Raw genomic sequence first — 12,979 nt, forward strand, 5'->3', positions numbered from 1 at the left:
ATAGGAAACATACACAAACAGAGAGAGCTCAGTGCGACATAATACTATATATAGCTGAGAACCCGGTGGGGATCCCAATCAGTTCTCTTTCTCCTCTCGAGCGACTGACACCACATGATCTCAGTTCCCGAAATGGATTTGTACTATTACCCAGTGGTCAGCGCTTGCCGCAACGTTCTCATGGTGGCCAAGGCTCTGGGCCTTGAGCTAAATAAGAAACTGGTCAACACCCTTGAGGGGGAGCAGATGAACCCGGAGTTCATCAAGATCAATCCCCAGCATACCATTCCCACCCTGGTGGATAATGGCTTCACCCTCTGGGAGTCGCGTGCCATCGCCATTTATCTGGTGGAGAAGTACGGAAAGGACGACTCTCTCTACCCCAAGGATCCCAAGATACAGGCCGTGATCAATCAGCGTCTATACTTCGATCACTCCAATATGTACGGCTCCCTGGCCGCATACTTCTTCAAACCATTCCTCACCGGAAAGCTGGGATCTGAAGAGGACTATAAGAAGTCCACCGACACTTTCGAGTTCCTCAACAGCTTCCTCGAGGGACAGGAGTATCTGGCCGGCGATCACCTTACCTTGGCCGACATCGCCATCCTCTCCAATGTGGCCAACTTTGATGCCCTAGGATTTGACATTAGCAAGTATCCGAATGTGGCAAGGTGGTACGCCAACGCCAAGAAGGTGACTCCCGGATGGGACGAGAACTGGGCAGGAGCTCTTGAATTGAAGAAGATGTTAGACAAAAAACTGAATGCATCTCAGTAAATGATTTGCCTTTTTTTGTATCATTTATTACATACATAAAAATAAACTTTTATAAGACTTTAATTATTGATTACTTATTTCTTGAATCCATATAATATGTTATATTCCGTCTTGTAATCTAATGTGTACAGGTGATTAAGATTAGGCTGTGGCCATATGTATTTCCAGATACTCTCTACAAGTGCTGGGAGTCACAATACTCTTAACTAGCACTTCCATAGCATGGCAACCGAAGGCAAATTAAGAGAATGCTTTCCCTTATTATTCGGTACGTTAGGAGGGAGCTCATGATGGGGCTCTCAATCAGTTTCATTTTCGCTGTCAAACGGTTAACACGGCGCAACTTTGGTTCCAAATATGGATTTATATTACGCTCCCTATGTCAGTGCCTGTCGCAATGTCCTCATGGTGGCCAAAGCTCTGGGCCTAGAGCTAAACAAGACTGTGATCAGCACCCGGAAGGGAGAGCAGATGAGCCCAGAGTTCATCAAGATCAATCCCCAGCATACAATTCCCACCCTGGTGGACAATGGATTCGTCCTCTGGGAGTCACGTCCAATTGCCATTTATCTGGTGGAAAAGTACGGAAAGGACGACTCCCTCTACCCCAAGGATCCCCAGACACAGGCTGTGATTAATCAGCGACTCTACTTTGATCACAACAACATGTACGGCTCCTTGGCCGCTTACTACTTCAAAATCTATGTCACCGGTCAGTTGGGCTCCGAGGAGGATTTCAAGAAGGTTCAGGACACCTTTGGTTTTCTCAATGCCTTCCTGGAAGGTCAGGAGTATTTCGCCGGGGACCACTTAACCTTAGCCGACATTGCCATCCTCTCGAATGTAACCAACTTCGATGTTCTGGGCTTCGACATTAGCAAATATCCAAATGTGGCCAAGTGGTATGCGAATGCCAAGAAGGTGACTCCCGGCTGGGAGGAGAACTGGGAAGGCGCTTTGGACTTGAAAAGGTCATTCGATGAGAAAATGAAGTCTGTGCAGTAATTAAGCGGAAGATATTTAATTTAAGTGATATTATTGAATGTTTATAATAAAAATATATTTAAATAAGTGTAGAGAAAATTATTAAAAGCTTTTATATAGAAAGCATAATTAAACCAAAGATAAGCAGGCATATTCAGATGTGTGTTTATATTCTGTTGATTACGTTATCGAAAAAGTAACCTTAAAAACGAATATAGTGAAGAAACATCGAGCAAATCAATTATAAAAATTTCGTGCGAGATATGAAATTTCACAACCAATTCGCTATATAAATGGAATCTATGCTTTCCCGCATTCAGTTCTGGTTCTGCTCTCCAGAGAAAAACTCCTAGTAATCCCAATTTCCAGTATGGATTTCTATTATTCTCCTCGTGGCAGTGGATGCCGTACGGTTATCATGGTGGCCAAGGCTCTTGGGCTTCAGCTCAACAAGAAGCTCGTGAAGATTACCGAAGGGGATAACCTGAAGCCGGAGTTCTTGAAACTAAATCCCCAGCACACCATTCCCACTCTGGTGGACAATGGGTTCTCCATTTGGGAGTCACGAGCCATCGCCGTCTATCTGGTGGAGAAGTATGGCAAGGACGATTCCCTCTATCCCAAGGATCCCCAAAAGCGGGCCGTGATCAATCAACGCCTATATTTCGATATGGGAACCCTTCACGATTCATTTATGAATTACTATTATCCCTTCATCCGAACTGGCAAGCTCGGTCACGCCGACAACTTCAAGAAAATTGAAACCGCCTTCGAGTTTCTGAATACCTTCCTGGAGGGCCAGGACTACGTGGCGGGCAACCAATTTACATTGGCCGACATCGCCATTCTGTCCAGTGTCTCCACCTTCGAAGTCGTCGAGTTCGACATCAGCAAATACCCGAATGTGGCCAGATGGTACGCCAATGCCAAGAAGACAACTCCTGGATGGGATGAAAACTGGGAGGGTCTCCTGCAGATGAAGGCCATGATCGAAGCCCGAAGGGCTGAAGCAAAGTAAACCATATTTATTAAACTGTATTTATTAGGTGTTAAAATATATTTAACTTGGAGAGAAATTGCAAATAAATAAAAATAATCAAACTAAAACATTTATACTCAAAGTTCGTACAGAGAGAAATTCAAATAGTATACAAATAACGATGATAAACAATTTTGTGAGACTTTCAAAGAGAGATATGGCATTTTGTTAAACATATAAGAGACAGCCCCGGTCGGGTGTATTTAGTTCTGCTTTTTCTCTTCAACGAAAAGCTTGTTTTATTCGCGTTCCGAAATGGATTTCTACTACTCACCGGTTGGCAGTGGGTGTCGCACGGTTATTATGGTGGCCAAGGCCCTTGGAGTGGAACTGAATAAAAAACCATTAAGCCTCTCACAGCAAGAACACCTAAAGCCGGAGTTCCTTAAGATCAATCCCCAGCACACCATTCCCACTTTGGTGGACAATGGATTCGTCCTCTGGGAGTCGCGTGCCATTGCCATTTACCTGGTGGAGAAATACGGCAAGGACGATTCCCTCTACCCCAAGGATCCCAAACAGCAGGCTGTGATCAATCAGCGACTGTATTTCGATCTAGGAACCCTATACGATACCTTCGCCAAGTATTACTATCCCATATTCCGCGATGGACAGCCAGCCAACGCCGATAACTTCAAGAAGATCGAGACGGCCTTTGGGTTCCTAAACACCTTCCTGGAGGGTCAGGACTACGTGGCAGGAGATCATCTCACTGTGGCTGACATTGCCATCCTGTCCAGTGTCTCCACCTTTGACATTGTAGACTTCGATATCAGCAAGTATCCAAATGTGGCCAGATGGTATGATAATGCCAAGGAGATAACTCCTGGCTGGGACGAGAATTGGGATGGCCTTCGGCAAATGGTCGAGAAGATCGCAGCCGTAAAGGACAGGACAAAGTGAATGTAATTTAAATGTATTTAAAATAATGTGATGTTATTTAAAATAAAGGTATTAATAAATATATATTTATTTGGATTTGCTTTGAATATTCAAACAATTAATTTAAGCCATATTATAGAATTCAAATGACCTAGTAACCAGATTTTATAACAGATATCAAAGCTGTTATTAACCCCTTAAATCTTATCAACTGCCTTGAGAAAATAGATAGGGTATATATACCCAAGTAGCATTTGTTATCGCAAACATAATAACAACAACAATTGAGCAAACTAAAGATAAGAGTCACATATACACACAGGTTATTTCACAACAAAAAACAACAAATATATTTTGATAGCTCCCGCTTGTTTGTCAAATCATTCTGAAGCTCTGTAAAGAAACATCGAGTAAATCACCGGGTACACATGTTATTTCACCATTATTTTCCTATATAAGTGGAAGCAATTTACAGACAGTCATTAGTTCTGGTTCTCCTCTCCACTAAACAACACCCAATTCCCAGCATGGATTTCTATTATTCTCCTCGTGGCAGTGGATGCCGCACGGTTATCATGGTGGCCAAAGCCCTTGGGCTTGAGCTGAACAAGAAGCTGGTGAACACTTCGGAAAAGGAGCAGCTGAAGCCGGAGTTCTTGAAACTGAATCCTCAGCACACCATTCCCACACTGGTGGACAGTGGCTTCTCCATTTGGGAGTCCCGGGCCATCGCTGTCTATCTGGTGGAGAAGTACGCTAAGGACGATTCCCTCTTCCCCAAGGACCCCCAGAAACAGGCTGTGGTCAACCAGCGTCTCTACTTCGACATGGGCACCTTGTACGAGTCCTTCATCAAGTACTACTATCCACTCATCCGAACTGGCCAGGCCGGAACGGAGGAGGACTTCAAAAAGATCGAGAGTGCTTTCGAGTTTTTGAATACGTTCCTTGAAGGCCAGGACTACGTGGCCGGTGATCATCTCACTGTTGCAGATATTGCCATCGTCTCCAGTGTCTCCACCTTTGAAATCATGGATTTTGACTTCAGCAAGTACGCGAATGTGAGCAGGTGGTACGCCAATGCCAAGAAGGTGACTCCTGGATGGGACGAGAACTGGGATGGACTTCTACAATTGAAATCAATTGTCGAGACCAAATGGGGTGCAGCGAAATAATTAATGTAAAATATTTTAATTAATTATGTATATGTATCTATGACTAATATAAATTGTAAAATAAACATTTGCCAAATTATTAAACTGTGACGTAAATATTTCTTTGTAGATCTATCATTTTAGTGTGCGAATACATTATATATTTGTACAAGCTTCAAGTACAAGCTTATTAACGAATGGTTTTCTATTTCAGTCACACTCTTTATTATTTTTTGTTTACTATCATTAACAAATGAGAAAAGCAAACATTTAAGCCGACTCCCCGTGATTTCAATACTATTAAATAATAACAAGAGATTTCTCTGGTTTTTACTCTCACTTCACCTATTCGTCAGGTAATTCAGCTCATCAGTAATTAAGATTTTGCAGTCCCAATTAACTAAAACCATGTCCTTGTCATAGAAAAGCTAAGGTATTTTGATTTGTAGCTATACTTATAGTTGATGCCCAAGTTAATACAAATAAGGGCTACATATGTGCAAAAAGTTAATGACCCTTAAATGTGTTTACATACATACATATATATTCTAACTCATACATTTGTTAATTTCCCAAACAAACGAAATACGAACAAATAATTCTCTCAGAGATATATGAGTATATATAAGTAAATTGGAGTGGACCACTGAAAGTGGGAAAAGGTAATAACTTTATATAAACTTAAAAGAATGAACTTTAAAGAATTTAGCAATGTCATGTTTTCTTCTAAACGGTAAAATTTTTAGTCAAAGATAAATCTTTTTAAAAGATCTCAACGAATATACACAATATAAAAATTAAATTCCCTAGGAAAACAGTCTGTAGAACTAGAATCAAAAACTTTGCTTTGTAGATCCACTCTAATGTACCCAGAAATATAATCAAACAGGTAGATAATTAAGCAGCAAGTTTGCTTTAAAAGTGGGAATTTCGGCTGGTGTCTTGTTAGTTGTTTCTCTTCACTCCCACGGACTAGACAGAATCATCGCCATGTCCAAACTGGATCTCTACAACATGTCTGGTTCGCCGAGCACTCGGGCCATCATTATGACGGCTAAGGCATTGGGACTGGAACTGAACTCCATCAATGTGAATACCTTTGTGGGGGAGCAGCTGAAACCAGAGTTTGTGAAGATCAACCCACAGCACACCATTCCCACTCTGGTGGACAATGGATTCGCCATCTGGGAGTCGCGTGCCATCGTGGTCTACCTGGTGGAGCAGTATGGAAAACCAGATTCGGCTCTCTACCCCAAGGATCCCCAGAAGAGGGCTTTGATCAACCAAAGGCTGTACTTTGATATGGGCACCCTTTACGATGCCTTTGGCAAGTACTTCTTTCCACTTTTGCGCACTGGGAAGCCAGGAACTCAGGAGAACTTGGAGAAACTTAATACAGCCTTTGGACTGCTCAACACTTTCCTAGAGGATCAGGATTACGTGGCCGGTGGTGAGCTTTCGGTGGCTGATATCGTCATTTTGGCCACAGTTTCCTCTATCGAAATGGTTGATTTCGATTTAAAGAAATTTCCCAATGTGGAAAGATGGTACAAAAATGCTCAGAAGGTGACTCCAGGTTGGGATGAAAATCTCCGGAGAATACAAGAAGCGAAAAAGTTTCTGGCCGCCAATATAATAGAGAAACTACCTTAAATTAAAAAAATATATATATATTTATAAATAAAATTTATAAGAATAAATTCTATGATAACATAAGGCTTAATATTTAATATAGATATAGCACCGATATGTCAGTTTTTGTGGTTAATTTGTCAATGAAAATGACCAATACCAAGCTAGAGCTATCTAAACGGGTTCACTCTAATGTGCCGAAAGATATTAACTTTTTACTGTTTAATGAGCTGATAGTAATCAATACAATATAATCTAGCAGATAAATAACTTCCTTGATAAGAGGCTTTTTTTCGGCACGATCCAGATTAGTTTGTTCAATCCACTTTCACGGACTAGACGGAATCATGCCCACTCTGGACTTCTACAACATGCCCGGTTCTCCGGGTACTTTGGCCATTGTAATGACAGCCAAGGCAGTCGGAATCGAGCTGAACTTCATCAATGTGGACACCACTAAGGGGGAGCATCTGAAGCCGGAGTTCGTGAAGATCAACCCGCAGCGCACAGTTCCCACTCTGGTGGACAATGGATTCGCCATCTGGGAATCTCACGCAATTGTGATCTATCTGGTGGAGAAATACGGCAAGTCGGATTCTCCACTCTACCCCAAGGATCCCCAGATACGAGCAGTGATCAATCAGAGAATGTACTTTGACATGGGTACCCTTTACGATGCCTTTGCCAAGTACTATTTTCCAATTCTGCGTAATAAAAATGAGGAAACGGAGGAGAACTTAGAGAAACTTAACGCAGCCTTTGAAGTGCTCAATACTTTCCTGGAGGGTCAAGATTACGTGGCTGGCAGTGAGACTTCCGTGGCTGACTTTGTTATCTTCGCTACCATCCTCGTTATCAGAGTAGTTGATTTTGATTTGAATGAATTTCCCAATGTGGATAGATGGTTCCAAAATGTACGAAATGTTCCACTGGCTTGGGCCCAAGACCTGAGAGTTCTAGTTGATGTGAAGAATTTTCTGACCGCTAATCTAATAAAGTAACTGCTCAAAAGTACTATTTTATATCAAATACATAATTTTATATATAATTTTATAATCAAGAATTCAAAAACTAATTAATAATAATCCATAAATGTGACAATGAATAGGAACCTAATAAACACACACAATGCTGTACTAGTGTAAGCAACAATTAATCTTAATAATAGCATTTTAAATAATATCTTTAACGTATAAATTTTGTTATTTTATGTAATGCATATATCACAACAACATGAAGTAATTAAAATTTAAAGTCTGCTCTCTTTTATTTGGTACCTTTTTACGCACTATCAATACCCACCTAGTTCAGTCACAGAATTTTGTTTATTTACCCATGAAAATGATATAAGCAAAAAATGTGAATGCTAACAATGACAAACACTATTAGCTCATTATTATAGTGTGGCTGATAAGGCCTAAGTAACATTGCTATATAAAGGGAAACCCAGCTATTGCCAAATCAGTTTACTTTTTCCGCTCTAACAACACGATAGCAAAATCGCCATGTCCCCTATAGATCTGTACAACATGCCCGGTACTCCGACCACTCGGGCCGTAAAGATGGTGGCCAAGGCAGTGGGAGTGGAACTGAACTCCAAGTACGTAAACACCGTGGAGGGTGACCAGCTGAAGCCGGAGTTCTTGAAGATCAACACCCAGCACACCATTCCCACTCTGGTGGACAACGGATTCTCCGTCTGGGAGTCGCGTGCCATCTTGATCTACCTGGTGGAGAAGTATGGCAAACCGGACTCTCCTCTCTACCCCAAGGATCCCCAGAAGAGGGCTCTGATCAACCAGAGGCTGTACTTCGATATGGGAACTCTGTTCGAAAGCCTGGCCAAGTACGTCTTCCCCCTGTTCCGCACCGGCAGTCTGGGAGATCAGGAGTCCCTGGACAAGTTCAACTCTGCCCTGGAGTTTCTTAATACCTTCCTGGAGGGACAGGACTACGTGGCTGGAAGCCAGTTGACAGTGGCTGACATTGCCATATTGGCCACTATCTCCACCCTTGAAATGATCCAGTTTGACCTGCAGAAATTCCCCAATGTGAATAGGTGGTACAAGAATGCTCAGAAGGTTGCTCCAGGCTGGGATGAAAATGTGGAGGGAATTAAGCAATTCCAAAAGTTCCTTGACGATTGGAAAGCTAAGGCTGGCAAGCAGTAAAGATTACAGCTATAATGATATTAAAATAAAGTTCGTAATTTATTTGTGATATAAATGATAATTTTTATTTATTTTCCTATGTTGTACTTTCCCCATACACATCGTTTTTTATAACATGCAGTTTTTACAGATCGCTTTATATATAATAATTTTAGTATTTAGTTTATCATAAAGCTGCCATAGGAATGATCGGAAAATGTTTACAAATACAATTGTAACTTTGCCAGTTTTCCACACATTTACATAACTATGTTGTAGCATGTCCATTTTGTATTATTTGCAATTTTATGATTAGTTCTAATTTCTAGTTTTACTACTTTATAAAGTTGAAATGGCAACGTTCGGACATTAATGAAAAACAGAATAAAATAAAGAAGCTAATTTCGGGAACCCAAATATTTATACTTTTGTCGTTTGATTATGCAAATCATCATAACTAAGCCAAAAATGAATTATTTTTAATTCGGAAAGCTTTTCTATGTTAGTTTACATCAGGATAATAAATGCGCTTACTTAATTTAAAGTTTAAAAAAAAAATAAACATTTTGGCCAATGTTTTGTCAAATTTACCGATGTAACCCCTTATAAAATTTGGAAATTGTTGAAAAAAAAATAATTTTAACCAAACATACATAACTGGATCAACTCAGCTTTAAATTCTGATCAAGAATATATATGAGTTATAGGGTCGGAAATGACTCCTTCAATATGTTACAAGCTTCTGACTGAAATAATAATACCATTTTTTGGGTCGATATTATTTATATGTATTTTTTATGACAATTTCTTAAGCAAATTAAAATTTAAAAATCTCATAACTCAGCCAAAACAGCATTAATTTCAATTCGGCAATCTGTTCTTATGTTAGTTTTTATTAGGTTATTAAAACTGCTTACTCAATTTAAACATTTAAAAAATTAAAAATTTTAAATAATTTTTTGACAATTTTAACGATGATAACCCCTTACAAAATGTAAAAAATTTTGGAAAAATGTATTTTTGCCAGACACAGCTAGATCGACTCACCTTTTAGTGCTGATCAAGAATATATATGATTATAGGGTCGGAAATGACTCCTTCACTTTATTTTAAGCTTCTAAATAAAATTATAAAGCCATGCAGAGGTATACAAATTTATAACTTTCATGTTTTCTTTAAATATTTCTATTTACTCGGAGTATATACATTTTTATTATTCCAGAATTTAGTTTTAATACAAATATATATTATAACTTTCATAGAAACTATAAATCCAAAACTAGAAATATAATATGCATACTAAAATGTTAAAATCGAATTTTTATAACACGTATCCATGATTTATTAAATTCCTGTTAGGTTTCTTTTCATTTAATCGAATTGAACTAATTCTTAATGATTTAATTGACAACTTGATTGTTAAATTTGTTTTATAAACTGATATGGATTTAGGTTGCCCTCATAAAATATAACTGACACTTATTGTTTGATTGCGAAATACATAAAAAACTGAGTTCTAACAATGACAAACTCTATTGGTTTATAGTGATAAAGGAGTAGATAATTCGTTGAAAGTTTCGGTATAAAAAGGGGACCCCAGCTGAGCCAAATCAGTTTCTCTGTTCCAGCGACACGATCGTACAATAACCAATGCCCACCATGGATCTCTACAACATGCCCGGATCACCCAGCACCCGTGCCATATTGATGGTGGCCAAGGCAGTGGGAGTGGAACTGAACTCCAAAGTCATTAACACCATGGAGGGTGACCAGCTGAAGCCGGAGTTCGTGAAGATCAACCCCCAGCACACCATTCCCACTCTGGTGGACAATGGATTCGCCATCTGGGAGTCTCGCGCCATCGCCGTCTACCTGGTGGAGAAGTACGGCAAACCGGACTCTTCTCTCTATCCCAAGGATCCCCAGAAGAGGGCTTTGATCAACCAGAGGCTGTACTTCGATATGGGAACTCTGTACGACAGCATGTCCAAGTACTTCTACCCCCTGTTCAGAACCGGTAAGCTGGGAGATCAGGAGGCTCTGGACAAGGTTAACGCTGCCCTAGGGTTTCTCAACACCTTTCTGGAGGGACAGGACTACGTGGCCGGTGACCAGCTGTCAGTAGCTGATCTGGTTATCCTGGCCACTGTCTCCACTTTCGAAATGTTTCCGTTTGTCATGGAGCCATTCCCGAACGTGGAGAAATGGTATAAGAATGCCCAGAAGGTTGTTCCCGGCTGGGAGGAGAACTTGGCGGCCATTGAGCAGGCCAAGAAGTTCGTGGAGGAAAAACTAAAGGAAAACAAATAAATCATTCATATATTTTGTATTTTTAATAAAGATCGATTTTATTTGTATAAAATTTTGTTTGTAATGTATTTATAATTTGAAGTCTTGTGGAGAAAGTGTTTTGTATAGACAATCTGTCTTAACATGGGCTAAAGCTGCGTATACGTAATATGCTACGTTTACGTTACGTATACGTTTTTTTTTTTTTGCAAGAAAGGATAACTTATGCAACGTCCTTTCCATAAACTTGCATACTTTTAGACTCTGTGAAATAGGGTGACGTACATACCTAACTTAACGGCGTATGTTTATATTTATAGTTGATAACACTACCATTGCAAATTTGCAATCATTATCCAATTTCCAATCATTAATGTCAAAATCAGCAAAGATATGGTTTTCATCGTCATCATTTCAGCTAATCAGAAAATGTTTAGAAAATAGCTACACTGAGAAAAATTAATATTAATCATATTTGGTATGTCTATCTCTCTCTCTGTGTAACTCTAGAGATGCACATCTCGATCCCTCTATCTCTCTCTCCCTCCCTCTAGAGATACCTCTTACTCTCTCTCGCTCTCACTCTCACTTTCACTGTGCTCTTCCCTCGGCGACTATAAATAGAGTCACTGCAGTCGCTCCGCCCTCATTCTGTCCGCAGCCTCCGAGGTGTTTACATCTATGGTGATCTCTGGTAGTGATAGTGATTGTGATTACCCTTCGACCCCTTAAATGTATCACCCGGCCAATGCTTTTAATTAATTTTATTCATGATATAATAGTTATTAAAATATATACAAATTGAAATAGACCTACATTGCTTACTAATATTTTGATTTTGTTGTAAATAATTATATTGGTTTACTTATATTTATATTTATATATAAGTAAACCAATATAATTATTTATCGACATAATTATTGCGCCTTCTAGAATAGTATTTATGTTTGGTTAAACGATAAGAGTTCACTGGGTGCCAGGTGTTTGCAGCTCTAGTAAGTTCTGAGAATGACCAACATTATTAGTTAGTTATCATTGTAATGACATATAATCTCTTTGCACTTTTTCCCTATAAAAGGCAATGCCAGCTGCTTCCAGTATCAGTTTACTTTTTCGCTCCAGTCAAATAGAAGCTAAAATCACCTAAATCAACATGACCAACATGGATATCTACGTCAGTCCTGGAACCCCGGGAACCCGTGCCATCTTCATGACCGCCAAGGCTCTGGGACTTAAACTGAACGTCAAGATCGTAAATCCCAGGGCAGGAGACAACCTAAAGCCGGAGTTCGTGAAGCTCAACCCGCAGCACACCGTTCCCACCTTGGTGGACAATGATTTTGTCATTTGGGAATCGCGTGCCATTGTGATTTACCTGGCGGAGAAGTATGGCAAACCAAATTCGAACCTGTATCCTAAGGATCCCAAGAAGAGGGCCATTATCCACCAGCGCCTGTTCTTCGATCTGGACGTCCTTTACAATGCCATTATCCCCATTTTCAAAACCAATCTTATGGAAGATCAGGCTGCCCTGGAGAAGTTTAAGGCTGCGTTTAGATTCCTGGACTCCTTCTTAGAAGGCCAAGACTACTTCGCCGGTAGCCATTTGACCGTGGCTGATATTGTCCTCTTGTCCTCCGTCTCCGTGGTGGAAATGGTGCCGTTCGACATGAAGGAATTCCCCAACCTGGACAAGTGGTACAAGAATGCCCAGAAGGTTACACCCGGCTGGGATGAAAACTTGGAGAGCATTAAGACGTTGCAAAAGTTCATCGAGGGCTTCAGGGCAGGAAAGAAGTAAAGGAGCCAAAAGCTCGGCCAGATCCGCCACAGGAACTATTGAATCCAACACTGGACAGTATCAGGAGCAGTAGTTCCGCCTATCAGACTCCTGTGGATTGGAAAAGACCACTTCCGGTGCTTGCTAATCGTGTCAGCTACGCCATAATGTGGATACCTTCAACGCTGGCTAAATGTTTGTTACAACAATTTATTGAAAATAAATGTAAAAATGCTTCTTAATAATTGGTTTCTTAACTACTACAAATTAAAAAAATTTATAATTCTAA

At 40.1% G+C, this 12,979-nt stretch overlaps 5 protein-coding genes and 5 pseudogenes across 10 annotated transcripts; all 10 read left to right on the forward strand.

Moving 5' to 3' along the window:
* Positions 1 to 5: 5 nt before the first annotated feature.
* Positions 6 to 843, forward strand: LOC110190954 (inactive glutathione S-transferase D3). The gene has a single exon (XM_020961638.2). The coding sequence runs from the start codon at positions 115 to 117 to the stop codon at positions 778 to 780; it is 666 nt and encodes a 221-aa protein (XP_020817297.2). The 5' UTR covers positions 6 to 114; the 3' UTR covers positions 781 to 843.
* LOC110190900 (inactive glutathione S-transferase D3 pseudogene) lies at positions 808 to 1,917 on the forward strand (annotated as a pseudogene). The gene has a single exon (XR_015273280.1). The product of XR_015273280.1 is annotated as an inactive glutathione S-transferase D3 pseudogene (transcript).
* A 113-nt stretch (positions 1,918 to 2,030) lies between these two features.
* LOC110191021 (glutathione S-transferase D4) lies at positions 2,031 to 2,871 on the forward strand. The gene has a single exon (XM_020961737.2). It carries the CDS (start codon positions 2,135 to 2,137, stop codon positions 2,780 to 2,782), a length of 648 nt encoding a protein of 215 aa, XP_020817396.2. The 5' UTR covers positions 2,031 to 2,134; the 3' UTR covers positions 2,783 to 2,871.
* Positions 2,872 to 3,014: 143 nt separating this feature from the next.
* LOC110191414 (glutathione S-transferase D4 pseudogene) lies at positions 3,015 to 3,765 on the forward strand (annotated as a pseudogene). The gene has a single exon (XR_015273282.1). The product of XR_015273282.1 is annotated as a glutathione S-transferase D4 pseudogene (transcript).
* Positions 3,766 to 4,103: 338 nt separating this feature from the next.
* On the forward strand, positions 4,104 to 4,944 carry GstD5 (Glutathione S transferase D5). The gene has a single exon (XM_020961656.2). The coding sequence runs from the start codon at positions 4,213 to 4,215 to the stop codon at positions 4,858 to 4,860; it is 648 nt and encodes a 215-aa protein (XP_020817315.2). The 5' UTR covers positions 4,104 to 4,212; the 3' UTR covers positions 4,861 to 4,944.
* Positions 4,945 to 5,784: 840 nt separating this feature from the next.
* On the forward strand, positions 5,785 to 6,555 carry LOC110191413 (glutathione S-transferase D6-like). The gene has a single exon (XM_020962270.2). The coding sequence runs from the start codon at positions 5,830 to 5,832 to the stop codon at positions 6,490 to 6,492; it is 663 nt and encodes a 220-aa protein (XP_020817929.2). The 5' UTR covers positions 5,785 to 5,829; the 3' UTR covers positions 6,493 to 6,555.
* Positions 6,556 to 6,811: 256 nt separating this feature from the next.
* Positions 6,812 to 7,564, forward strand: LOC110191408 (glutathione S-transferase D6 pseudogene; annotated as a pseudogene). The gene has a single exon (XR_015273285.1). The product of XR_015273285.1 is annotated as a glutathione S-transferase D6 pseudogene (transcript).
* A 376-nt stretch (positions 7,565 to 7,940) lies between these two features.
* On the forward strand, positions 7,941 to 8,697 carry LOC110188663 (glutathione S-transferase D7 pseudogene; annotated as a pseudogene). Its single transcript, XR_015273284.1, has one exon. The product of XR_015273284.1 is annotated as a glutathione S-transferase D7 pseudogene (transcript).
* A 1,558-nt stretch (positions 8,698 to 10,255) lies between these two features.
* LOC110189708 (glutathione S-transferase D7-like) lies at positions 10,256 to 10,977 on the forward strand. The gene has a single exon (XM_020959888.2). The coding sequence runs from the start codon at positions 10,272 to 10,274 to the stop codon at positions 10,929 to 10,931; it is 660 nt and encodes a 219-aa protein (XP_020815547.2). The 5' UTR covers positions 10,256 to 10,271; the 3' UTR covers positions 10,932 to 10,977.
* A 1,071-nt stretch (positions 10,978 to 12,048) lies between these two features.
* Positions 12,049 to 12,932, forward strand: LOC147642621 (glutathione S-transferase D7 pseudogene; annotated as a pseudogene). Its single transcript, XR_015273286.1, has one exon. The product of XR_015273286.1 is annotated as a glutathione S-transferase D7 pseudogene (transcript).
* Positions 12,933 to 12,979: the final 47 nt, after the last annotated feature.

Source organism: Drosophila serrata, unplaced genomic scaffold (genome assembly GCF_035046125.1).
Source record: "Drosophila serrata isolate PLE 108 unplaced genomic scaffold, ASM3504612v1 contig_382, whole genome shotgun sequence".
NCBI lineage: Eukaryota > Metazoa > Arthropoda > Insecta > Diptera > Drosophilidae > Drosophila > Drosophila serrata.